At 32.9% G+C, this 27,051-nt stretch overlaps 3 protein-coding genes across 3 annotated transcripts; 2 read left to right on the top strand and 1 right to left on the bottom strand.

Annotated features, from left to right (window-relative positions):
- The first annotated feature begins 4,865 nt into the window (after positions 1–4,865).
- LOC122604876 lies at positions 4,866–6,122 on the top strand. Its single transcript, XM_043777739.1, has 2 exons — positions 4,866–5,511; positions 5,647–6,122. Exons 1-2 carry the CDS (start codon positions 4,866–4,868, stop codon positions 6,120–6,122), a joined length of 1,122 nt encoding a protein of 373 aa, XP_043633674.1.
- A 4,564-nt stretch (positions 6,123–10,686) lies between these two features.
- LOC122605425 lies at positions 10,687–11,547 on the top strand. The gene has a single exon (XM_043778376.1). It carries the CDS (start codon positions 10,946–10,948, stop codon positions 11,276–11,278), a length of 333 nt encoding a protein of 110 aa, XP_043634311.1. The 5' UTR covers positions 10,687–10,945; the 3' UTR covers positions 11,279–11,547.
- Positions 11,548–14,842: 3,295 nt separating this feature from the next.
- LOC122604875 (protein ALP1-like) lies at positions 14,843–16,228 on the bottom strand. The gene is made up of 3 exons (XM_043777737.1): positions 16,075–16,228; positions 15,544–15,795; positions 14,843–15,366 (listed from the first exon to the last, which is right to left on the bottom strand). Exons 1-3 carry the CDS (start codon positions 16,226–16,228, stop codon positions 14,843–14,845), a joined length of 930 nt encoding a protein of 309 aa, XP_043633672.1.
- Positions 16,229–27,051: the final 10,823 nt, after the last annotated feature.

Raw genomic sequence — 27,051 nt, 5'->3', positions numbered from 1 at the left:
TCAGAAAAGTGTAGCTGACAACAAAAATCAATCGATCAAAAAATTGAAACCATCATCCTGATCAGAATTCGACCGTGATTAAAATTTGATGAATCTCAAATTGATTTGACGATAAACGACGACGATATCTATGAAAAATGGTAGGAAAAACTTGATAAATTTGGGTTTGGGTTTGTGTTTCAGTGTGGAAGAAGAAGAAAAAAGGATCATGGTGAAATGACGGTTTTGCCCCTCACTTAATAGACGGTTGTTAATCGCGGAGTGAGGAGTGAAAAAATTGAACAACTTCAAGGTTTTTTCTGTAATTAATTCACTTAAAGTCCAATAACTAAAAATCCTGCCAACTTGAGGGAACAAAAATGTAGATTTCTCTTTTTTCATTTTTTATTTTACCGTTTGTGTGTATATAACATATTAACATCTTATAACTTGTAGACCGCAACCACACTAGTTTTGATCATGTAGCGACGAAGGTCTATTGCTACCAGATCAACATAGATACATATAAAGAACCAAATATATGTAATAACGATAAACTTAAGTTTTAGTGCATACAATACTAGTTTTGATAAAAGAAATTGTAACTTGTTAGTGATTAGTTTTATCAAATAATTATTAAACGACAATGTCCGTAGTTGAACTTGTCCCTTTAGATTGACATTATAATAACAAAATAACACAATTATCAAAGGAAAAAATAAGGGATTAATCACGGGAAGACCAACGTATTTTCTCATTTGTGCACGGTTGCTCATTATACTTTTTTATTGATGAGGTTTACCTACATACTTTTTTTTTACACGGTTGACCAATATTACCGACTATCACAGGTAAAACGGTCAACTTTGGGTCAACCGTGTACAAAAAAAATGTGGGTAAACCTTATCCATAAAACGTATAATGGGCAACCGTGTACAAATGGGAAAGTACGTTGGTCTTCTCGTGATTAATCCAATTTTAATCAACGTTCGTAAACATGTACTTTTTAATCAACACAACTATATATTATATTGTCAATTGTTTCCTTACATTCTATCTTCATAATTATGTCCATATTATAATTATACTCTTACACAAACTCAACATCGTTCTAATATAGATCATTTTTAAACCACACGTTAAAAATGAAAATAATATAATTCATCCCGGACGTGCAACGCACGGGTCTTAAGACCTCGTTACAAAGAAAAAACAAGTTTTGAGGTCGGGCACCAACATTCATTATTATTGGGTTGCAATGATATGCAACATCTACAACGTCAAAATGTTCAAAATTTTTGTATTTTGGGTTTCGTATGAAATATTTGATTGTTAGTCCTTTTTTAGTAAGAAAGATTCTCATGTATTAAGTAAGCAGGATCATCCATAAGATATTTTTTTTAGCCATACATCACTAATTTTTTTTGATTAATCACGAAAAGACCAACGTACTTTTTCATTTGTATACGGTTGCCCATCATACTTTTTTATTGATGAGGTTTACTCGCATACTTTTTCTTTTGTACACGGTTGGCCCAAAGTTGACCTGTAATAGTCGGTAATATTGGTCAACCGTGTACAAAAAAAAAAGTATGTGGGTAAACCTTATCAATAAAAAAGTATAATGGACAACCGTGTACAAATAAAAAAGTACGTTGGTCTTTCCGTAATTAATCCCAAAAGATAAACATAAGGTTGTTAATCACAAAAGACTTTATAAAGTACTGTATATTAGCATAAGTTATCTGAAAGAATATAATAGTTTGATACAATCAAAAGCCTACAACTTTAGACAAAGTTTAAATCTCACATGGGTCATCTAGAAAAAAAATGAATATGTTCTTAGAGGACTTTTAACTAGCTATAGCATATGGTAGGCATTGTAAATAACAAAAGAATAAACATAAAAATGTCATAACTTTCACCTTATTATTATCTCATCACCAAACGCGCGCTGTCATAGTTGTAACAATTACATATATGTTCACACCACCGAACATCATTTTGTTGTGCATCACCGACAGACGTACCATAATTCAAATTGCTAAACTCAGTAAAACATTTAGGGAGTGTTTGGTACAATGGAATGGAAAGGGTGGAAAGGGAATAAGAAATATTTCTCATGTTTGGTTGCAATAGAAAATGAGAAAGAAAATCGAGAAGTGGGAATCGATTTCATTCCCTCAATTATCTATAAAATGTTGAGAATTGATGGGAATGAAATTTTTTTTTTTTTTGGTTTAGTGATGTTATATATATTAAATTTAATTATTATTCAAAATTTTGTAATTTTTTGTATATTCATTCTCTGTTTGTACCAAACGACGAAATCCATTCTCTTTCCAAACACTCATTCTCTTTCCCACTATATTCATTCTCTATTACATTTTCATTCTCTTTGATTCACTTTTACCAAACGCCCCCTTAGTATCACCGACAAATCACCATACATTAAATTATTAAGCTTTAGTAAAACATGTTTTTATATTAATAATTAATAATCAAATATAAAACTTTAATATATAAAGTTGTTAAAAGTTTAAAACGTGGTATACATGTTGTATGTTGTAGGAATCAAATAGTGGACCCTTGTGGTCTTTTCCTAGCCTTGCTTAGACATTCGGATGTTACCTGTGAGGTAAATGTCCGATTTTTGTTAATCCAATTTGTATGAACCTTGTGGGTTTTTTTATAATTATTATTTTTTTAACTTAGATGTGAAGAAATACTTACTGTATTAAGATAATTAATGATCGTGGTCTAAACAACTCGTTACATTTTTAGATAATAAAAACGAGTTCTATTCGGCAAATCAACTTATATGTCATCACATCACTCTTTAGCGATCTCCGACAGGGTGTCTTTGGGTGCTCTTAGGTGTCCTTGGATATCATTTGTCGTTGAAGCTTGCTCAAAACTAAAGATTTTTTGAATGATGCTCTTATCTAAGCACATGTCCTTACTTAATATATTTTTGTTTTTAGTTGGAGGTAAAAGGATATGTATGGATGTTTGTATGGTTGGAGATAAAATTATGGGATTTGAATAATTTATTTATAAGGATATGTAAGGATTTTAAGGATTTGTAAATATATGATATGGCAGCTCAAAGACACCTAAAGACATCCTTAGCATTAAAGATAGCCTTATAGACTCAACACTTAAAAATGGCTTAGTAAAATAAGGAAAATGATTGATGTTCTTAAACATTAGCCTAAAATTTTTTCAAAGGAAAATGATTAATCCTCCTAACCAATCCTCCTAATATATCCATTTGTTAACACATGTAATCCACTAATTCTCTTTCTTAATCTCATCCTCTGATTTTTCACATGTCACAATCCTATTAATTAGGAGGATTTGTGGGCTAATAACTTAGGGGGATTGATCATTACCTTTTTTTAAAACCTTATAAATGTGACAAGTGTATTTCACTTAATCTTTTTCATAATCTCCCCTCTTGAATTTTCTTATGTTATAATCCAAATAATTAGAAAAAAATTTAGGCCTATGAATTAAAAAAGGATTAATCATCCCCGTAAAATAAACATAAACAATAAATTAAGGGGGTGTTTGTTATTATGATTATAAAACAGATTTTGTTTTTTCAAAATTGATTATGCGTTTTCAAAACTGCGTTTTGAAAAAGCAAGTAGGTACATGTTTCTTTAAAACTGTGTTTTCATAGCAGATAATCACTTTTCCACACAAACACTTTTTTAGATTATTTGCATTTTACGAACGTAATAATCAGATAATCACTTTAAAACGCATTCTCAAACACCCTCTAAGAGTGTTTGTAATGGTTCACACCACCACACCAAGTGGTGTGACACATCAGCGCCACACAATACCACACAAAAACCACCCAACAACCACACCACATCTGTAACAATAACCATACCACACCATAACTTTTAACACTTTGAAAAGGAAAAAAAATGAAAGAACCCAACACAACTTCAAGGTGGATATTTCAACCTTGAACCATCCACCCAAAAAGACCTTGAGGGTGTAATGGCTCCACACCTTGAGGGTGTAAGAGGGGAGGGAGTGGAAGCAGGGAAGGGGTTGCGGGGTCACGGGGCCGGGCGGGCACACCGCCGCCGGTGTTTAATGTTGGTGCATTTCCTAGTGACAACAGTATTCGTGAAAAGTAGTTTGAATCTTTAGTTTATGTAAAGTCGAATGTTAATCATTAGTTTAATAAAGTTAACCTTGACTGTTGACCAAGTCAAGCTCGACCATTGACTAGGTCGAGCTCGACCGTTGACCAGGTCGAGTCTGGGCTTTGGCCCATGACATACTAGGTCCGTCTAGTCCTTTTGTATTATTATAAATAGAGATTAAGCCTTATGTTTAAGGTTAATCTTCTAGCTTTTGTTTCTTTCATATTCTCGTGTTTAGGAACTTGATATTTACTTGTAATTGCATTTATTGAAGTAATATACGGTTCCAGTTTATTCATATTCGTGTTCGTGTTCATATATTGTGTTGATTGCTAGTGTATAAGATTTTCCGCACTTATACATTAGATACTTAATCTCGTTAGATCCAGTGGCAAAGGGACTTACTTTTAACCGCAGGAGAGAGAAAAAGAAAAGGGGGGGGGGGGAAGAAGCCGCAACGGGGAAAGAAGAAAGAGAAAGGGAGAAGGAGGGAGGGAGCCATTTGATTGGTTGGTCAAAGCATGTGGGTCCCCCCACTAACAGGTCTTTTGACCGTTATTAAAAAAAAATTTATTTTATTTTTTTTTAACCTTTTTATCTATAAAAACCAACACAACTTCACCATTTTTATGCAACAAAACACCATTCTTCTCCATTTTCTCTCCTCTTTCTTTCAAATTATATACCAAAACTCCATCCCTTTTATAAAAAGAAAACATGTCATTTGATTCTTCTTCGTCGGAGGATTTAAATTATCCTACTTCTTCCGACGAATCCACAGGTAGTTCTTTGCAATTTTTGCTTAAAACACATAAATATCTTCAAGACACCGCAAGCTCTAGTGAATTCCGACCCCGTCAAAGTATAGATCGCCGACGTGATATTGGTCTTCAAACTCTAATGACCGATTGGTTTGTTGAAGAACCAAAGTATGACGACGCTTATTTTCGTCGCAAGTTTTGTATGGATAAAAGTATGTTTTTATCCATAGTAGACGACATTGAAGCAAACTTCCCATATTTTCAAGAAGGATACGACGCTCGAGGCAAGAGAAGTTTCTTGGCTTTACAAAAGATCACGTCGGCGGTAAGACAACTCGCAACCGGCAACGCACCCGATGAGTATGACGAGTACTTATGCATGTCCGCAAGAACTTCACGTGAAACTCTTGATCATTTTTGTGATGCCATCATTAAGTTGTATGGCCGAGAGTACCTACGTAGGCCGACTCAACACGATGTTGCACGCATATTCGAGGCCCATGAGGCTAAGCACCACATTCCCGGCATGCTTGGTAGCATCGATTGTACCCACATGGAATGGAGGAATTGTCCTAGAAGGTTGAGAGGGCAATATACGAGAGGTGACTATGGTGTGCCTACTATTATGATTGAGATTATGGCGTCATAGGATTTGTGGATTTGGCATGCCTTTTTTGGAGCGCCGGGGTCGAACAATGATCTCAATGTGTTGAATCAATCCGATTTGTATCTTCAAGAGATACTAGGAACGACTCCAGATAGTTCATTTTCTGTGAATGGACGGGATTACAAACGCGGCTACCATCTTACCGATGGAATCTACAACAAGTGGGCGACCTTAGTTAAAGCGTACCCGTATCCTACTGACCCAAAGGAAAAGAAATTCAAGAGGTTACAAGAGGCAGCAAGAAAAGATGTGGAGCGCGCATTCTGTGTGCTCAAAGAAAAATGGAAGATTCTCATTCGACCTTTTCGGCCTATGACCAAACACAAAATTGGTCAATATGTTTATGCGCTATGTATTTTGCATAACATGATCATAAAGCGCGATGGTAGGGCGATATCACCGGTTCATATCATGGATCCGCCGGTGAAAGCAGTTTATAACGGTGATGTATACGATGAGATACAAGATGAGGATGTCCATCACCGTCTTCGATTCGACCTCACGGAGCATGTCGCGGCTCAAAATTTGCCATATCTTAATGAGTAGTTTGTTTTTTAAGTATGGCGTAATGTTTTAATTTTTAAGTATGTCGTAGTGTTTATTTTTATGCAAGTCGTTTTTTTTAGTATGTTGTAATGTGTTTTTAATATTTCTAATAAAATGTGATGTTTTTAATATTATTGTTGTTATTTTATATAGTTTGTAAAATTATATAGTATTAAAAATATATGAAATATAAATGAAGCAGTATTAAAAATAAATGAAAAAGAAATGAAATAGTATTAAAAAAATGAAAAAGAAATGATGAGGTGGAGATGGGGGGAAGATGGGGGAAAGTGTCGCCAGTGATTTGGGGAAGATGGGGGGAAAATTGAGTAAAATGAGGTGGCAAAACTTTATTGGTTAGTGGTGGGGGAAGAATGGTAACCACTCCCTCCCCCCCAAGAGTGAATTCTTGAGTTTTTTTTAAAAGAAAAAAAAAGGGAAGATTGGATAGGGAAAGAAATGATAGAAGATTAGATTTATAAAAGCCATTCTTGAGTTTGAAAGGAAAGTGAAAGAAAAATAATCGGAACAATTGCCAGAAACCTGCAACCACCACCGGAAACTTGCAATCACCGCCGGAAACCTCCAACCACCGCCGGAAACCACCCTTTCCACTCGCAACCACCACCTGCAACCACCCCTTCCACGCAACCACCACCGGAAACCTGCAACCACCACCTGCAACAACCACCAGAAACCTGCAACCATCCCCTGCAACGCAACCATCACCGGAAACCTGCAACTACCACTTCCACGAGTTTCCTTCCAAATCAGGCCAAAATGGCCAGAAAACTTTTAGGGGAAAAAACCTTGATTTTTCTTTCCCTTCACTTTCTTTTCTTTTGGAAAAAAACTCAAGAATACAAAAAGGTGATTTTTCTTATCTTTTCTTTTTTTTTTTTTAAAAAAAACTCAAGAATGGAGCCACAGAGTCTAAGTAAACATATAACCGTAAGGAATCTGAAGCACAGCATGCGGAGTGGAGACGTAGTCATTTTGTATTTTAACTTTTTTTGGAAAGTGTGGTCCATTCTATTATTGCCTTATTGGTCTTATAAATAAATGTGGGCAATCGCCAATTAACAGGTAGCCAGGTATGTTCTTGTAATTTAGCATGAGGTTGCTTCCTAGAAAACGCTCCCACGAACAGAAAACCCAATCATCAAGAAACTAACCCAATAATTTAAATATTAAATTTTCTTGCAGAATATATCAGAAAAAAACAATTGCTAGAAAATTCATAATTATATGATTGGGTTATAGACTTTATATTATACCCACTTCAAAGTGTGTCTATAGTTAAAAATCATTATTGGAAAGGATAAGTGAGATTGCAAATGTTTTAATCCGACACTAAAATGGTCTAAATCATAGTTTTTACTTTTACCCTTTTTTTTCCCTTTCTATTTTTAAACACAGTAAATAAAACCAGATCAGATAAATATTAAAAGGAATATTAATTGACTTTAACATTTATTTGATTTGGTTTTACGCCTTTACCCTTCAAAAATAGTTGTAAGAGACATCCTCAAATTGGATATTAGTTGAAATTTTTAACTAACATCGAATACATCATCATGAAATTATTACAGTAGCATACAAAAAATTTTAAAAAAAAATAAAAAATCCATAACAAACAGTCAAACATTATGTTGCACTTGCACACACCAAGTCACCAAATCGATCAGCCAATTATTGCATGTAACATCGCTCACATTACTTGAAGGAAATTTGATTTTTCATATTAATTCATATGTTTTTTCATGATACCATGTTTAGCCTTTTAGCTTATTTCGTTTTAAATAAGCTAGTTTAGGTGTTTGGATGAGCTTATATGCTTATGCTTTTGATTTTATATAAACTTCTTTTGTGAAGCCAACTGCATGAAGCTTTTTTAGCTTCTATTGCAATAATGAAATGATTTCCTTCATAAACTTCATAAACAAGATAAGTCAATCCAAACACATGGAAACAATTTATAAGCTTATCTAACATAAACAATAAGTTGCTTTTATTTTGCAAGCGTAAGGTAAAATTGATAAACTAGACCAAATACCCTATGAAACTAAAAGTTCAGTGTCCTCCTCCTTTACTTGGGACAAGTAGTTGGAGACTACTTGGAGTGTTGCAGCTTACAAGTCAATCGTAGTTCAGTAGTTGGTGGACTGACAATTTGAAGGGCATGGAATAACACATTTTTCTAAGTAGACTATAAAAATTAAAAAATAAATGAAAAGGAAAAACCTTTGATTTATGCGCTCAACTAACATAGTATATGTATATCCATATGAGATGATTATCCCCGCAATACAATGGTGGTGGCGGCAACGGGTGTTGTTAGTGGTGATGGTGGTAACAATATGATTATTAATCTAAAAGTAATTGACGTAAATGGTAGTGTAGTTTTTTATGGTCAAGGGATGTATCTTTTGTAAATAACATTATTAAGAATATCATAGATTTATTAGGTAGAAATATTAAAATTAATTAATAAAGAAGATAGATAGTTTGGATAAATATAGGTGTAAAATATTTTAGGGATATATTGGGTAGATTTAGTGTGTGAGTTAGGAATGTGTTGAAATTAAGATTATTTGGGTATTTTAAAGGTAAAGCGTTGAAAAGGGGGGAATAGTTTATTTATTACTCGTAATATAATATAATATAGATATACGTCGTTGTTTTTGCATTTTAAATTCAGGAAAGTTGTTTTCAAATACGATAAACGAAATTAACATTTGAATCCGTGACCTTTAAATATTCATTATATAATATTTTATTAGCATAATCAACAAGGTGAAGTCGTTAAATATGCTAGTAGGACTCGTTCAATTGTATCATTGACATTGAAGACAACTTTCTTTGCTTACCATTGTTACAATTGTTTTTGCAATCCATCTTCAATCTCTTAAGAAAAATACTATAGCATATATTCAGGCAATATGAGTGATTGAGCATTTCGTGTTTGTTAATGAATGATAACGGATTTTACTTACCGAACTTCGACTAATTTTATTTAATAACAGGTAATCTTAATATCTTATTATACCACCCTCTCAAAAAAACATTATTTTTAAATATTTCACTAACAATTACAAAGACAACTCTAATATTGGGGAGTGAGTATAGGTGCTTGTCTCCCATCTTAAGCTTAGATGAGAATCTTTCACATCTTTTTTTTATTCACCAAAAATCATGAGGCCCAAAATATTTATTAACTTTTGAACAAATATTAAAATATTTATTAGTTAGAAGCTTTTCATTTAAGCTTAGATAGACAATAACTCCGTATTGACTTTTGCCTTATAATATATCGGTGTGTAACAAAATGATGAAACTCGTCACGACAACTAACATTTCTTGCATGTTTTTAGAAGAAATATATGAACAATTGAATATTATTTTTAAGTTTTATTTATATCAAAGTTTAAATATTTATCAAATTAATCGATGAGGTTGGTGGATCAATGGTAGGATTTTTAACGTTGGAAGGATCTACTCAAATTTGAATACTTATCAGAATTATAAGGGTGGATTAATATGGAGCTTTTCGCAATGCATGGATTTCATCCCAAAACATGTATGTATTTTAAGAGTAAGAATACAGTAATAGTATATATATATGTATATATATAATACAATGAAATATAGTATCAACCAACTATCTATATTACATTATTATAAAACATTTGTTCTCTCTATTTTTCAATTAAGTAGTTGATAACCTTAAAATGCCAATTATTTTTATTCAACAATTTAAACATCTACACTTGAAATACCTATAGTATTTACTAGATATGCTTATAACAGTTTTAACATATATTCATATAATGCGACGGTGTGGAGGCGACAACATTTTGTGATGACGGCTATGGCAATGGCGGTGATGGTGTTGGCGACGGTGTGATTCTTAATATAAACTTGTAAAATAATTGATATAAAAAAGGTAGTATATTTATATTAATAGTTGAAGAATATGTGTTGTAATTTTTTTTTTATCAAAAGTATTATAATATATTAGATAAAAAGTTTTGAATTAATGAATAAAGGAAAAAAATAATTTATGTTGATCAATACTTTTTGTTGATATATTCAAAGAAAGTAAATGGTTTTTTGGTTTTTTTTTTACCCATTAAAAAGTAGATGGTTTAAAAGGTAATATAAATAATACCTCAATGAATTAAATACATTATCATCTAACTATCACCTTAACTTATAAACTAAATACATTAATTCTTTCACATCAATAATATACATTATTTGTCGGCACTGTTACCGCCACCGCGATAACCATCACCCGTAGCCGGTATACGGATACCATTGTAGTCAAGTTTAAAACATAAAACAAAAAAATACCTCATGGGAATGACATCACCACCTAAAATAGACTTTTTAACAACTCAACAATGGTAGGAGTATATCATCACTGTATAGATAGATGACACCTGCAAAGCGTCATCGTCAAGACGTAAGATATCAATCCCAAGTCTTTTTCTAGTTTATCAGTCAATACATATACATTATTTTATTCCCCACACCAAAAAACTTCACCAATATATTACGAGTATTATATTCTTCTCCAATTAACGTGATACACACATAAATTCGTGTTTTAAGTGTGTATCAGTTGTCAATACAAATTAAACACCTAAATGTTTCCGTGTATGAGTTGTTATTTCAAACACATCATGGGATGATCGAATTTTTATTATATTAACAAATAATAATACATCCATCCATCCATCATTTTACATAATAATAATAATAATATTTCTAACAAGATTTATATCTTATATAAGTATATATTATTTATTTTTATATATATGGAGAGAGACCATAAGAAGAGAAGCAGGGCGGTGGCCGGCAACGGAAGTAGTGGAGCTGATCGGAAAAAAGAGAAAGAAACAAAAGGGAAGGATATGGAGATAGATCCGGTGCCGGTAGTGGTGGAGCCGCCGACGGAAGATGAGGTGGAAGAATTCTTTGCGATTCTCCGGCGGATGAGAGAAGCGGTCAAGTATTTCGAGAAAGGTAAAAGCTCCGGTGATGGAGGTAAGTTGCCGGAACCGTCACTAGACGGTGATGATGGTGTGAAGAAGAGAAGTGACAGTGGTGTTCTTTTGGATCTGAATACTGTTCCTGATGAGGGGGAGTAGGTGCTTCATGGCGGCGCGTGTGTACGTTTTCAGCTGCGCGTCATGCGCATTTTTTAATAAGTGATTTCTTTTTCTTTTTTGGTGGTTGATTACGCTAATTAATGTAACCTGTTCTTTGCCGGGCTATCCGGCCGGGTTTTGGCCCTTAAATGTGTTTTTTTTTTTTAAGCTAAAAGCCCGAAATGTTGAATATATATGTTGAATTTAATTTTAGTTTTGTATTTAGTACTTTTTACATTTTTATGTAATAAAATACTTTTTAATGGGAATAACCTCTCTTAGGAAGTAGTTTTACTAATAAAAACGTATGTTGGAATATCAAACATGAACAAATAAATTACGAGTAATACACTTAGTTATATGAATAAATAAAGAGATTAGTACTTCAAAATGTAAGCAACTTTACACGAATTGTTATAGTGTATATCGAACTTTAATCTTATGCATTGTATGTAATGAACTTTCAAATCTTGTGCATTGTATATATCTGGGTATATGTGACAATGCACATAATATAAAAGTTCATTACATACAATGCATGTGATTAAAGTTTGATACACATTATAACAATTCGTGTAAAGTTATACATCTAACTGTTTCTAAAAGTTCCATAATTTTTTTTAATTCACATGTGATAGTTTGTGTTTGCTTATGACTTAGTTATGAGTTATGACATTTCAAGTTTCTATATTATACACTACTTAGGGTGGACGGAATGGAACCGACACCAAATCGGTACCGGTCCGGTACCTAAGTCCTAAGGGAACACCGCTCCATCTCACCTTTACTGGTAGGGTGGGGAGGAGGTTGGGGAGGACTGTCTCCGGGCTCGTCTCGATTATTTAACCGTTACTAATCATTGTTTTTTTTTTCTTTTTCTTTTTTTATATGAAATATCCATTTCCATATATATATATATATATATATAGAGAGAGAGAGAGTTTCCTTATTTTGAGAACTATTTTTTTTGTAAGAACCATGAGAACTCTTAAATAGTATATTTGTTCACATATTTTTTTTTCCATTCACATGTGGAATGATATAAACATGTATGTTGTAAAAGAATTTTTTTAATAAACCTTCAAAGTAGTCTTTTGTGAGCATATGAATGAATTTGTTCACGTTTTCTGTTCACATGTGCCAAACGACTATATATAAGGTTTCAAAATAAAATTTCTTCTGCAACATATATTTTTATAACGTTTCACATGTGAATGAACAAAAAAAACATGTGAACAAATATATTATATAAGAGTTCTCATAGTTCTTACAAAAAAAAATGGTTCTCAAAATAAGGGTCCCCGACTATATATATATTTTTTAGGTAAAATAAAACAAGTATAAAACAATATGTTTTTCTTCTCTGAAGATCACCATGCATCATGAAAATCATTGTGCATCAATTGTTTCGTAAATCTCCGTGCATCTATTTAACCATGATCTTAGGGTCAAAATATTATCTTATTTGTTTTACTTTAATGTTTTATATATATATAACGTTGTTAGCTATCCAAGTTTAGGTGTGGAACACTCACATCTTGTTTTTTAATCCATAAAATTCATGGAGACCATGTGATTTAATTAAAATTCAACAAATATTAAAAAATTAGTATGTGAGTGGTTCCACACCTAAGCTTAGATGCCGGACAACCTTATATTCACTTTTCCCATATATATATATATACACACATATATGGGGAAGGGAATATGAGGCTGTTAGGCACCTAAGTTGGGTGAAAAACTCCTCACATATCTTTTTTTAAACCAAAAAAATCATAGGGGGGCAAACATTTATTCAAAATATTAAAATATTGGTATGGGGGGGGGGGGGGGGGGTTCACCCAAGTTGGAACCCCTCACATACTAATATTTCATTATATATTGTTTAATGAATAAATGTTTGGGCCCATGATTTTTATGGTTTGAAAAATTAATATGTGAGTGTCCGACATTTAAGTTTAGGTACCTAACAACCTTATATTCTCATTCCCTATATATATATATATACCCTATATATATAGGGGAAGAGAATATGAAGCTATTAGACACCTAAGTTGGGTGAAAAACCACTCACATACCTTTTTTAAAACCACAAAAATCATGTGGCCAAACATTTATTCAAAATATTAAAATATTAGTAGGTGAGGGGTTTTTCCAACCAAGTTGGGTGAATAACAGCCCCATACTCACTTTTCTCATATATATATATATATATATATATAGTCTGCTTAATTGGAGAAGACAAACGCAACAACCACAAAAAGTCAATATATGTAATTCCAATTGTACACTTTACCCTCTAGACTTTTAACTTTTTATTAAAATGGGTTAAAAGGTTTTTGTTATACGTTATTATTCTTTTTATTATTTTTTCCAAAACATACTTTAATATGGTTTTAATTTTGTAGTGTTTAAAAATTTTTGTATTTTTTAAAATTTTTTTTATAAAGTGTTTAATTTTGTAGTGTTTATGTTTTTTAGTTGTATTTTTAATTTATTAAATAAAAAGTTTAATAATTTGGTGATTAAAATTATATAGAAAATAATTAAATATAAATGGGCGGGGAAAGACGGGGAGAGTCGGGGAAGCACTCCGTGCAATTAGGGAGCGGGCGGAGAGGAGGAGAAAAAGCGGGGATGGGCGGTGAAACACTCCCGACCCTTATGACTTATCACCATGTATGACCTATTACTCTCACCAGCTACTCCTAATTAATATCCTTTAGGGAGAAGTCTTTATCGTACCCTAACATGTATAACTCACTAACTTTGGTTATAATTTTATTTATTTTTTTAAATTTTTTTTATGGATTGAGTTAATTAAAAAAAGAATGAAAAAAGTGATTTTTTTTATAAAAAAACAAGTTAAAACAAATAAAAAACGAACTTTTTTTTCCCTTCTATTCTTAAGAAGTAAGAACCTTTTCGCTAGATCTCTACCCACATATTGTAAAACAAATATTAAAGTAAAATAAGTAGAACAAGATCTTGATCCTTAAATCATAGTTAAATTGATGCACAATGATTTTCATGATGCATGACGATTTTCAGTGAAAGAAAACCTATTATTTTATTTGTTCTATTTTAATATCTGTTTTATTTTACCTAAAATATATTTATGTATGTATAGAATAAGTTATTATATTTTGTTTCAGTTCTCGGTGGTAGCAGGAGTTTGGGTATGTCCAATAGAGGAAGATATACTATTTATTTTATTTAAGTTTTGAGAGTAATAATAAAAAATGAGACTAAGAGGAGTGGAAGAAGGGTAGGAGGGGGCGACTTGTGCCATGTGGCATGGAGGGTAAAAAGAGTTGCCCCTCAAAAAAGGTGGAAATGGGTGGGTTTTTAAGTAAGGGGCGACTTGTGCCATGTGGCACTTTCAATGATTGGTTTTAATGATTGATTTTCTTTTTGTTTTAATTTTTTATGATTTTCATATTATTATAAAAATAACAAAATTTCTATAAATAGTAAAATAAAATACTAACCATTATGTTGTGGGTTTGCTAAAATAAAATAAAAAAATTATTCGATACACAAACACAAATAAATAACTAATAACTAATCATCATCGCTAAAGTAGTCATCGACTTCCAGTGGCACGTATGGTGGATGATTTCCCCTCTTGTTTTCCCAAAAATGATCTACCAAATCCGCTAAGAGCATGTTGTGGGTTTGGCTATTTCGTACGGCTTGTGAATTCGTGATCCGTTGCTCCATTGAAGTTTGTTGTTCCCAATACGCCGGGTCTAGTGTTGGGTCTTCATCGTTGAAGTCTTGACAAAAAGCTTTATCTTCATCCTCCAATATCATGTTGTGTAGAGTGATACACGCGTATATCACGTCATGCATCCTCTGCTTGTCCCAAAACTGTGAGGGAAAACTAACAACTTTCCAACGCTTTTTAAGAACCCCGAATGCTTTCTCGATATCCTTTCGCGCTGATTCTTGTTTCTTCTTAAAGTATTTTCTTTTTTCGTCAATCGGGTCAGTAAAAGTCTTCACAAAGGTGGAATACTCAGGGTAGATGCTATCTGTCAAGTAGTATCCGGCTTTGTAGTAGTTGTTGTTTCCATAAAAACCCGCTGTAAATTAAACAAAAGCTAATATTAGTTAACAAAAGCATATATAATATATTACTACATATTATATACTTAAACGTTAAGTACGTAATTAACCTGTAGGTGCCAAGCCAGATATAATTTCTTCCAAGACTGGGGACGCCTCAAACACGTTGATGTCATTGTTGGACCCCTGCTAACCAAAATATGCATTCCAAATCCACAAGTCAGTAGACTTAACTGCCCGAAGCATCAATGATGGTCTACCAACATCCCCTCTGGTGTGCGAACCGCGCCATGCGGTTGGACACATCTCCCATGGCCAGTGCATGCAATCAATACTACCGATCATACTAGGGAAACCATGAAGCTGCTCATGCACATCGTATATTCGCTCAAGATCCATAGATGTAGGTCTCTGTAGGTATGTCGGTCCATACAATTCATTTATACCTATTTAAATTATTTATAAATACATAAAATTAATATATAACTATATAAATGTAAAATTAACTATATAAATAATATGTACGTTACTAAATATTATATACCTAACTAAATAATATGTAACTATATATATTGTACGTAAGTATTTGATATATAACTATATAAATGTAAAATTAACTATATAAATAATATATACGTAAGTAAATATTATATACCTAACTAAATAATATGTAACTACATATAATGTAAGTAAGTAAATAAGATATAACTATGTATAAAATGTACCTTTACAAAAATAAATTAGCGACTCCCGGGAAGTCCTAGCCGACATCTCCAAATGCTCGTCAAACAAGTCGACGCTACACCCATATGCTAATTGACGAAGCGCGGAGGTAGTCTTGTGTATCGGCATGAAAGCCAGCTTTCCACGAGCATCCATTCTTTGTTGAAAATATGGATACCTTTCTTCCAAATCATTTGTAATTCTCAAAAATAGCCGCTTGCTCATACGATAGCGCCATCTAAAATCTCTCGCGCCAAATACGGGTCGCTCGGCAAAGTAAAGGCGGACCAATCACGCGTATGCCTCTTCACGTCGACGTTCCAGAACCGTTCTTCTTCTAGGCGAAAGTTGATCTTCCTCGTCTTCCGCGGCTTGAATCATAGTAGTAACCGTCAAAGCAACGGTACTAAGAATAACGTCGTCGAGATCGACTGAATCATCGGATGAAGAGGGTGATGGAGGATCCATATCCGTAATATATGTATATATTTATGTAAAAATGGAAGAAGATTTATGTGTGTGTGTGATGGTGTTTTGTATATATGTATATGATTTGTTAAAAATGGAAGAAGATGAAGATATATATAGGAAGGGGAAAATTAAAAAAAAGAAAAAATAAATAATTAGCCATTAATGGCATTGGAAAGGGGGAAAAATTCTTGAAGTTTGGAGTGGTCAAAGGTGGAACTGGCGAGGGGAAGAAGTCAGGCAAAAGGGAAGTCGGTGGACGGGGGTGGTGTGGGGGGCGACGTCGAGCGAAATGGGGCGAGGGTCGGGCAAAAAGCTAGCCACTCCGTTTAGTCTGAGGTATCGTTTTTTAAAAACTATATATCAGAAATACTATATGTTTTCACGAGGGGTTCACTAAATTAATTAGTGAGCTAGCACAAACAAATCTTGTTCATCTGCGTTTGGTTCATCTACGGTCCTAATATATAGACATGGTCCACATAAATTTAACTTGATTTAAGGAAAAAATATGGTAACTTAATTATTGAGATTTGATGATGAAAAAATATCTTTAATAATTGCACTAGAATTATTATTATGAATAGGGTAGCATTGTTATATCGGTTACTCAAATTAGGTCTATTCAAAAGATCGATTCAATAACTATCGATTGGTTTGTTGTAATTGAACTGTGTTGAAACGTGTGAACTATAGTCAGATCAGAATCGGGCTAGGTTAATACCCGACTTGTACCTAACAAAGACTCATATAATACTCGCACAAACATGAAATACCGATTGAAAAGGTCGTGATAAGAATTGACGTTCTCATCCTATCCTATTGTGGCTCTATCCACAATGAGCATTGTCGTAGGTTGGTCCATTTGTTTATTTCTTTATTTATTTGAACATTAACTTTTATTATATCAACACTCCCAAAATGACGGGTGACCTAAAACAATAAACCATGCCACATCTGAAGTGGACAACGTTGACCAATTGTCGTGGGTTGGTCCATTTGTTTATTTATTTATTTATTTGAACATTAACTTTCATTATATCAATACCCCAAAATAACGGGTGACCCAAAACAATACATATACAATTTACAAGGAATCAAATTTACACCACTCTTTCCATGTAATAGTATTCTTTCTATCTCTCTATCTATACCAAAGAAAACTCAACGACTTCACACCATGCACAATCGAATCCTTATTATCTTTGACATTTGAGAACTTCCAATCATTCCTTGCTTTCCATATAAGTCAGCACGTCACAATAACGATCCCTTTTAATGCGTTCTTCTTCTTTCTGACAAATCTCACATTTTCATGGATCTTAACAAGATCTTTGGACTTTGGTCCATTAGTTATGCTCTAAGATCACCTAAATGGTATTTTCAAAGTGATAAAAAGTTACAAATCATGGTGGGTATGTGAAGAAGCCACGTGAGTTTTTTAGTGCGTATATATTGTGGATATCTAAGCCTCAAAGGTAAATTATATTATATTATATTATATACTCTATTAAAGTATATAGAAGTGAATAGTTATTATTCGTCCATATTACAACTCCGTATTAGTATTCGGACTTTACCATATTCAATCTCATTCGGGTTTTATTTTATTACGAGTTACTTTTTGGTTTTTTATTCACAAGTTTTTTTTTTTGGTTCATCTAACCTTTTCATGGTGAGAATTTTGTTTAATCGTCTTCCGTACAAGTTTTCTACTTCGAGTTACTTCTTGGCTTATTTCTTATTTTTAAAAAACTTGGGCGAGTTACAATTTATCAACATCACACCCTATACCACCATTCTGGTTTTGCCACATTGCATCCCATTTGGGTTTTCACCACGGGTACTTTTTGGTTTTTCATTCTTTTTCTTTTGGGTCATTCAACCTTTTTGTGTCCACATCTTGTATCACTCTTCTCAAATATTGTAATATATTGAAGGTTTTGCCACATTATACTCTGTTCGAGTATTCTACTATGGGTTACTTATCGGTTTCTTGCAAGCGTTTAAACAAATATATTTATGATAGAATGAATTTTTAATTATCGCTTAAAGATTTAACACAGTTGCATTAAAATAATGTAACCGTTTCAATAAGATAATTGAGGCTTCGCAACGCGGTGCCTTGAAATTTACTAGTTGATCTTAAAGTTACCTTTATTTGATAGGTGATGTGACTAATTTATACTCATTACCCACATCGTTATTGACCATTTATTTAAGTGTTTTAAGTCGATTTATTGTGCATTTGGCGCGTTTATGGTGTTTGTTAGTGTTTTCAGGCTTTAAATAGGTTACGCGTTCATGTGGCACATTTTCGGGTGATCTTATGGTCAAGAAGTGAGTTTTGATAATCGAGAGTTGTTTTTAAGTGAAAAGACGGCGGAGCTCATCAAGTATTCGAGTTCGAAAGAGAGTTTGTTCATATAATAGTGACTGTGCCGCAGTGGAGGATTAGGTATGCCCACTACGCTGCAGTCCGGATCCACGTAAGTTAATTGATGAAAGCTCACTGTGCCGCAGTGGGGACTACCCAAGTTTGACTGCGCCGCAGTCAAGGAAGCAAGAAACCAAGTCATGGAAAAGGACTGCACCGCAGTGGAAGTATCCATTGTCACTGCGCCGCAGTCACCTTGAAGTCAAAGTCAAACCAGACTCACTGCGCCGCAGTGAGGGAAGGCGAAGCCCACTGCGCCGCAGTGAGTGCACGAGAAAAGGGAGCCTGGAGTCGGTTTGCATCAGATTTTCGGAGGATATAAATACAAAAACCTTAGGTCGAAAAAGGGTTATCAAAAATCTTTCTAGGCACTGTTCTACAAGGGTTCTTCAATCTCCAATCAAGATAATTTATTAGGCGGATTCGTTGAAGATTCACGAGCACCCATCTAGATCGTATCTACTTACTGTCTTGCAATTTATTTTTCATCAAACGATTGGTATATCATGTATCTCTTCTATTTTAATTATTATTGTGGATTGATCATGAGTGGCTAAACGTTTAATCATCCACCTTGATGAAACGAGACTGATAATGTGATTGCAATATTTTTAATTCAAAAGAGTTTATTTAATTATCGTTGATCTGTGATCTTGATTTTAATTCTTTTTATTAATTAATTTTGATATTGGTGGCATATAATTCTTCGTTGGTGGTACCAGTTGAATGTGTATGTGATTTTAAAACGGTTACTTGTCTATGGGTAATTATCACTAGTTCATGGTATGATAATGAATATCATTTTAAGAAAAGATTAATTTTGTCAACGTGATTGATATCGGTTGGTGGTATCACGTTATTGTCACATAGGTTCAATTGATAATTCGATAGTCAATAAAACTAATTGTTGGAAGAGTTGTCTTTGTTTTGGTGGTACCGGCTTGGGTAATTTAACTAGCAATTAGGTGATTCGGTATTTTGTTCACGGTTGGTGGTACCACGTGAGCACCTTAAGTTATCACGATTATCTTTAAACTCTAGAGAATTTGTTCTTAATTAAATGCAATCACATTTGAAGTCGAAGGAAGTCAAGGTGGATGACTTTTAATTATATTGTCTGAAGTTCTTTTTAATTTTATGCAATTTGTCTTGCAAATCAATTTTTACTTTTATTGTCAAAAAGGATTTTCGAAGTAATATCCGTTTTCCAAACCATTTCATAAAGCAACTAGTCATTTTCAATCCCTGAGAACGAACTCGGACTTACCTCTTAACTATATTACAAACGATCGGGTACACTGCCAGTGAGTGCGTAGTAGTGAGTTTTTAGGTAGTTCTAGTTTTATAAATTTAAAGCTCGATTTTGCACATCAATAGACTTGTTGGCTAATTTTTAGAAATAAGATAAACTCATTTTTAGTGTTTTGATGAGCTTATCTGTTTAAGCTTATTAGCTTATTTCAGCTTATTTTCATAAGCCTAATTTACATGGTTTATTTGTTTTTTTTTTTAAGATCCATATGCAAAACTAGTCTTCAGACCTGTGACGGGTAGTCTCAAAATATATATATTTAAGTTTTTAAAAAGTATTGAAGTATGTTAAATAAAAATTAAATAAAATTCAAGTACAAATTAAAGAACGAAACTTATGAAGATTAACTCTATATCAGTATCGATTCCAGTTAACCCTATTTTTCAACTTCTTTTTTATTGACAAATTCATTACTTTTGTTTATTAATTTGTAATAAGTAGTTAAATATAAAATTTACAACTTGAAGAAAGAAAGAAGGAAAGATGTCAGATATATCTATTTTTAAATCTTTATTGAAATTATAATCCTAAATTTGATCGTGGTTTCATGTGTAATCTCTTACGTGGGGATATATTCTAAATCGTAGTATATTACAAATCTAATTTATATATATAAAAAATAGAGGATTAATTAGGATGGAGGATTAGACTCAAGGAGGGGATCAAAGATGCCAAGTGTATCATCAATCTCCTCTTTTAATTATATTATAGATAGATTATAGATATAGATATATTACATAAGTTCATCTAAACATTAAAAAAACCAACTTCTTAACTTATTAAATATATCGTCATCTAATTATTATTACTAAGCATAAGGTCAAATGTGTAAGCTAAACATGACCTAAATATTGTTTGTAACTGTATATGATAGAGTAAATTACACTTTTCGTCCTTGGAGTTGCCACGTTTTGCACTTTTCGTTTCTTAAGTGAAAAAATTACAATTTTGACTTTAAAGTTGGCAGATTTTTTTTGAATTATCGTCCCTCGCCAAACGGTGTTAAGTTTTAGCCGTTAAGTCCCACACGTGAGGGACTAAAAGTGCAAAAATCTACAAGTTCATGGACGAAAACTGAAATTTACTTTATCTTCTCCAACTTAGTGGCCTGAAAACTTAAAATGCCGATATCTCACTCGTTTCTTCGAATTAGACCACGAAACCACCACCAAACTTCTCAAAATTAATTTCCGCACGAATCCTAACCAAAAAATTTCATATTCAACACTTTCCGGAAAACTCAAAATCTCACCGGAAAGTGTTGTAATGACATCTGCCGATGGAATCCCTTATCATAAAACATGCTTTCGGTGCGCCCAGTGCAACGAAAAACTCGTGGTATGTATTTTCGTATTATTAATATTCCCGAGTTTTAGTTTTGCTCCATTTTTTACATGCATTATAAACCAAACTGTAAACATGGTCTGACATTTTGTGAACCGTACGCGAGAAACACAAAAAAGTAGTTTTGTTTGTAATGATAAATAAAACCACCTTTTGACAATCTGAATATCATATTGTGTTATATATTGGTGATTATGATTCTTAGATTAGGAATTTAGGGTCTTCATTTTTATCTAAAACTTACACGGGGTTGTATCTATTAATTATTTGATCAATTACGTACACAATTGGTTGGACTAGAAGAAGATCAACTATATTTCAATACAAAGTAGACGAAAAACCAACAATGTATTTGATTTATTTAGTTTATATTTTGCACAGTAGCTTTTAGTTGGTCATTTTTGTCTAAAACCATGTTTCAAGTCTCGAGTTAAACCACAAACAACTAGTCCTTCAAAAAAAGTAATAATAATAAATAAATAGTTTAGATGAATGCCATAATTAAAGAAAGTCCTTTACTTTTCACAGAGGTTTATTAATTATATATATATATATATATATATTTATGCATTGTATTGTATTCTATAAACTCTAAATATATATGCATAATGCATGTGTTAGATGAGTAGCTACTTTCAATTAGATGGATCACTGTAACTACTTTCTTGGTTTTTCGGCAAGTGTTGAATCTGAAATCTTTTGGTTAGGATACGTGCGGAAATTAATTTTGAGAAGTTTGATGGTGGTTTTGTGGTCTAATTCAAAGAAACGAGTGAGATATCGGCATTTTAAGTTTTCTGGCAAATTTTCCGGCCACTCAGCCGGAGAAGATAAAGTAAATTTCAGTATTCGTCCCTGAACTTGTAGATTTTTGCACTTTCAGTCCCTCATGTGTTTTGCACGTGTGGGACTTAACGGCTGAAACTTAACACCGTTTGGCGATGGATGAAGATTGAAAAAATCTGCCAACTTTAAGTTCAAAATTGTAATTTTTTCACTTAAGGGACGAAAAGTGCAAAACGTGTCAACTTTAGGGACGAAAAGTGTAATTTACTAATTTACTCATATATGATATCCTACTCGCACTAAAATTATATCTTGTAGCAATTGGACAGAAATAAAGTAAAAATCTCAAAGTTTTTCATTTACCACTTCATCCCACACCTTGTTGATGCGTACTTCGAGCTCAACAACGCACAATGGTGAAACCAGAATTTTAGTCTCGAGTGGCCGCAAGATACTCACAAGCTTATAAAGTAGACTAGTAACTTTGAATAAGTCTAGGGTGTGATACTATGGTCGGTGGCGAAGCTAGAAATTTTTGAGTGGGGGGTCGGGATCTAATTTTTTTTTCCTAACGTTATTTTTCAGGTAATATGTTCGGGTCAGTGATTCAATTCGGGTCGGGTAAAAAATTAGATACTATTATTATAAAAAAAAAGTTTCAATCACGGCAAAACTAAACATTTGTCCAAGACAAGTAAACATTAAAAAGGAGACAAACGGTTGGTACCTGGTTCGATTCACTGAAAAAATTAGAGTTCAGTCTTTCGACCTTTAAGAACCTTGAATTCAGTGGGTTAAGTTTTTATTTAAGTAACAAGTTTTAGTTTGGGCTAAATAATTTTGTTGACTTATGTAAAATGTAATGAATCAATTTTATTGTTTAGTATATAAAAAAAATTTCACAATTAAGATGGGGGGTCAAAACCGAGTATATCGAAATTTTTCTACACGAAAACAATATACCCCTACATCGCAAAAAAATTTTTGAAGGGTCAGACGCCCCTCCCGGCCCCTATGTAGCTACGCCCTTGACTATGGTATTCCAACTTCTAAGTATACGTTTTGTTAGATGATCATTAGATTTGAATTACATTAATAAAAATAAAATAAAGTATTAAAATATATATTTTTATAAACATTGAGGTGTTTACACGATCATCTTTGGCTTTCATATAGCTCCACTACTAACGACGCAGCAGGGTTGATAATGAATGACGCTAGCTAGGAAGCCGGCCGACATGATTGTTGACGTTGTCATGCCATCACTTTTCCTATCATAAATCATAAATTGTTTTGATACCTTTAAATGATTGACAGGTATTATTAAGTATTGAAAAATATGTTTACGAGTGCAACGGTTAGTCGACAGTGGAACACGTATGAACCCACTTAATTCTTGATGGTCAATACATATATATTATTTTACTCCTACTGCTATTTATTTTACTGTTGTATTTATATATGTTAGCCATTGGCCCATTAGTACACCCATATTGTTAAAATATTATTATAAGAGCACAAATCTAAGTAAATAATTAATACGAGTAAGTAAATATAGATACATGGAGACGGTGTGAAAAAGACAACGGCCGGTGGTGTTGTTCTTTTGGATCTGAATTCTGTTGATGATGGTGAGTAAACGGCTCTACGACCGACGGCGCGTGGAGTTCGTGTTGTTTTTTTTTTTTTTTTTTAACTTTTGGCTTGGCTAATCTTTGTAGTTTGTACTAAACTGATGTAATGTAATGTTCTATTGACCCATTGTCGCGGTAATCCAAGGGTTCGGGACTTGACCTCCGACATATTGTTAGAAAAGACTCGAATTGATCAATTTATATATATATATATATATATATTAGGTCTTTGACCTGCATGATGCGCGAAAGTTAAAAAATTGATGTACTTAATTTAGTTTTGTTCGAAAAATTGTGAATGAAACATTATAAAGAAAATTAATTTGAATGATCCGTTCAGAATGGTTAAAATAAAATATGTAAAAATAAATAGGTATCGATGAATAATGATATTGATAAAATATAAAGACAATAAATAGACATCAATTATTCCCGCATAGTCTCAAAAGGAAAGGAAATAAATGGAAAAAAGAAACATTAGTTCACTTGGCATTATAAATTTTAAATTTAATTGATAATACTATGGACTTCAACAGGTAGTCTGAAGGTAATATACTCGTGTACAAACCACAACAAAGCAAGAAATTAGTCAAGCTGTAGTTTTGTAAGCTTTGAAAGCCAATACCTATCCCAAATAGCTTTGCACGGCCATTTGCAAATATCAAACAACAAACTACAAATATCCAATTATTTAGTAGGACCAAAAGAGTATATGTAAATATGAGAAAGATTGCAAGACTTGCTCTTAGGGGTCATAGCAACATCAAAAACATGTTTCTAGCCAAAACTCTAACAAACCTCCAACAGAATATTAACATCGAACTTTCAAGCCAGTTGTTGCGTAAGGTTATAACATACCGAATATGTAGAAATATGATCTTTCAAGAGCTCTACATTTGTAGATCCATACAAACTCAACTAATGATTCCTCAAATAGTATTCTATTTCTACTAATAATGCACATCTAAGCATAACCATGGATATAATATTACACTTTCTAGTGCATTTACCTGGCCAAATAAGCTTTGACCTTCGCCCACCTTCTCTTTTACACAGTTGTAATATGAGAGCATACCAAATTTTCATAATCTTTATAACATCATACCTGTAGATTCTTGCAAATATGTACAGCCGTATCCATAGAATCAAACTCCAAAACTCATTGAGACGTTTTTCCCATTTTTCAAGTGCTTCTTTATCTGCAAAAAGACGTGAAAATAAGCAATATAACGAAATATATTCAAAGTAGGTGTGTGAATGGAAAAAAAAATACACCGTTGCTACAGTACATGATCAACATGTTTCTCCAAACTTTCGACATTGGTATTAAAACTCATATTCTTGACAAAAAAGAGATCAGGACTGATAAGATCATCAAAAGCAGATTATAATAATAAAGGCAACAGAAGTTACATTGAAAAAAAGAAAGACTCAAAGATCTTGGATCATTCATTTATGGGTCAAATGGCTTGCTTTACAATTTGTTGATTTTCTAACTTGTGACACGGTTAGGGGTCAAACTTTTTTTATAAGATTTTTGAAAGATAAGGAAACTATAAACAAAGAAACTTACAGGCTGTTAAGATTCGTGCAAAAGTGAAGATTATCATGTATTTGCCCCTCGAGTTTATTACCCGCAACATTAGTACATATATATCAAAAAAGGAACCTTTAATTTTACTAAGAATTATAGAATTAAGTTAAAGAAATAAGAGCGGAAGTAAGAGGAGTTGCAAAATTTACAGGTCAGATATTAGCAAAGAGAAACTCCAAATTTTACAGGTCAAATATTAGAAAAGAGAAACTCCAAGTCGGTTTCTAAAGAATTTACCTTCTCGTCTCCAAGCGCCATATCTTCATATGCTTGCAACCATACCAGGATTGTTGCTATACATCATCATCACCGACTTCTAAAGAAATATTTCACCAGTAACAAAATCATCATCGGCTTCTTTAATCCTTACTTGTGACATTTAGATCAGAAACGTACTTGTCATGAGCATATACAATAGGTAACTCTACAACCAAAATTCAAAATAAGTGACTACATGCTTGGTATGATGGGTTCTTATAAAGTCGAAAGATTCGTTATCAAATGGGTTGGAAGTTGGAACCATTAACGTCTTACGAACAACTGATGTCCACATAAACATCTAATACATCAAACCTTTCTCATACATGTTTTTGTCGTAATCCTTTAAAAAATCAGATATTTGTTTGCTATTAAACAACATATAGGAAAACAATAAACCAAGATCTAAACCTATAAATTAAATCAAATAAACCAAATACAAAAAGAAAAAAGAATACCTTGTTTAATATAAATAGAACCTACCACCAAAATTATGCAAAACAGAGACATGATAGCGATTTGATAAAAGATTCTCATTTAACCTAGTTTTAGTTGTGTATTCATGTTTGTCTGTGCATCAAAAGGTTATAGAGACTGCCGTTCCAAGCTATTCTTGAAGCTTTTCTTCCAAAAAAGGATAGAAAGAGGGTTTAATAATATCGAATATGATCGGGTATAAGATATACGGTTTTAAGATCCGCGTGCTTTCAAAGATTTATTTAATATGTTAAAAATTATGGAGATGCCACATAGGATTTTATCTTATGTGGCGATATGTAAACATACTTTTAGTCTTGAAGAGGCTTAAAATCGTTCGGATTCCTACTGTTTTAATAATTATATAGATATACTAGGTATTTTACCCTGCGCGATGCGCGGCTAGCTAAAAAGATTATTTTATACATTAGTAAATAGCTATTCTATAGGTTTATTATGTAAAAATTGATTATGTTATAGTTTATGGTTAATTCATGTATCACTCTGGTCACCCTTTGTTTTTTCGGACATGTCGATAGCACAGTCACTTAACCTATTATAGTGATTACACATCCCTTCTAAGAATATTTAACCTAAGATATTTTGATATCATCAACAACACCATTTGTGTAGCCATAAATCGCGTAAAAATGTATTCACCTTACAGAT

Source organism: Erigeron canadensis, chromosome 6, assembly GCF_010389155.1.
Source record: "Erigeron canadensis isolate Cc75 chromosome 6, C_canadensis_v1, whole genome shotgun sequence".
Classification (NCBI taxonomy): domain Eukaryota; kingdom Viridiplantae; phylum Streptophyta; class Magnoliopsida; order Asterales; family Asteraceae; genus Erigeron; species Erigeron canadensis.
The sequence above is the reverse complement of the archived record's forward strand: the minus strand, read 5'-3'. Positions and strand labels throughout refer to the sequence as shown.

What these genes read in the sequence shown, in the direction of transcription:
- LOC122604876 (XM_043777739.1), top strand. Translation starts at nt 4,866, where the DNA reads ATGTCATTTGATTCTTCTTCGTCGGAGGATTTAAATTATCCTACTTCT. An exon ending in GAGAGGGCAATATACGAGAG is followed by an intron (nt 5,512 to 5,646) that starts GTGACTATGGTG and finishes TGTATCTTCAAG; the next exon opens with AGATACTAGGAACGACTCCA.
- LOC122605425 (XM_043778376.1), top strand. Translation starts at nt 10,946, where the DNA reads ATGGAGAGAGACCATAAGAAGAGAAGCAGGGCGGTGGCCGGCAACGGA.
- LOC122604875 (XM_043777737.1), bottom strand. Translation starts at nt 16,228, where the DNA reads ATGGATGCTCGTGGAAAGCTGGCTTTCATGCCGATACACAAGACTACC. An exon ending in GCTAATTTATTTTTGTAAAG is followed by an intron (nt 15,796 to 16,074) that starts GTACATTTTATA and finishes TAATTTAAATAG; the next exon opens with GTATAAATGAATTGTATGGA. An exon ending in GATTTGGAATGCATATTTTG is followed by an intron (nt 15,367 to 15,543) that starts GTTAGCAGGGGT and finishes TTTAATTTACAG; the next exon opens with CGGGTTTTTATGGAAACAAC.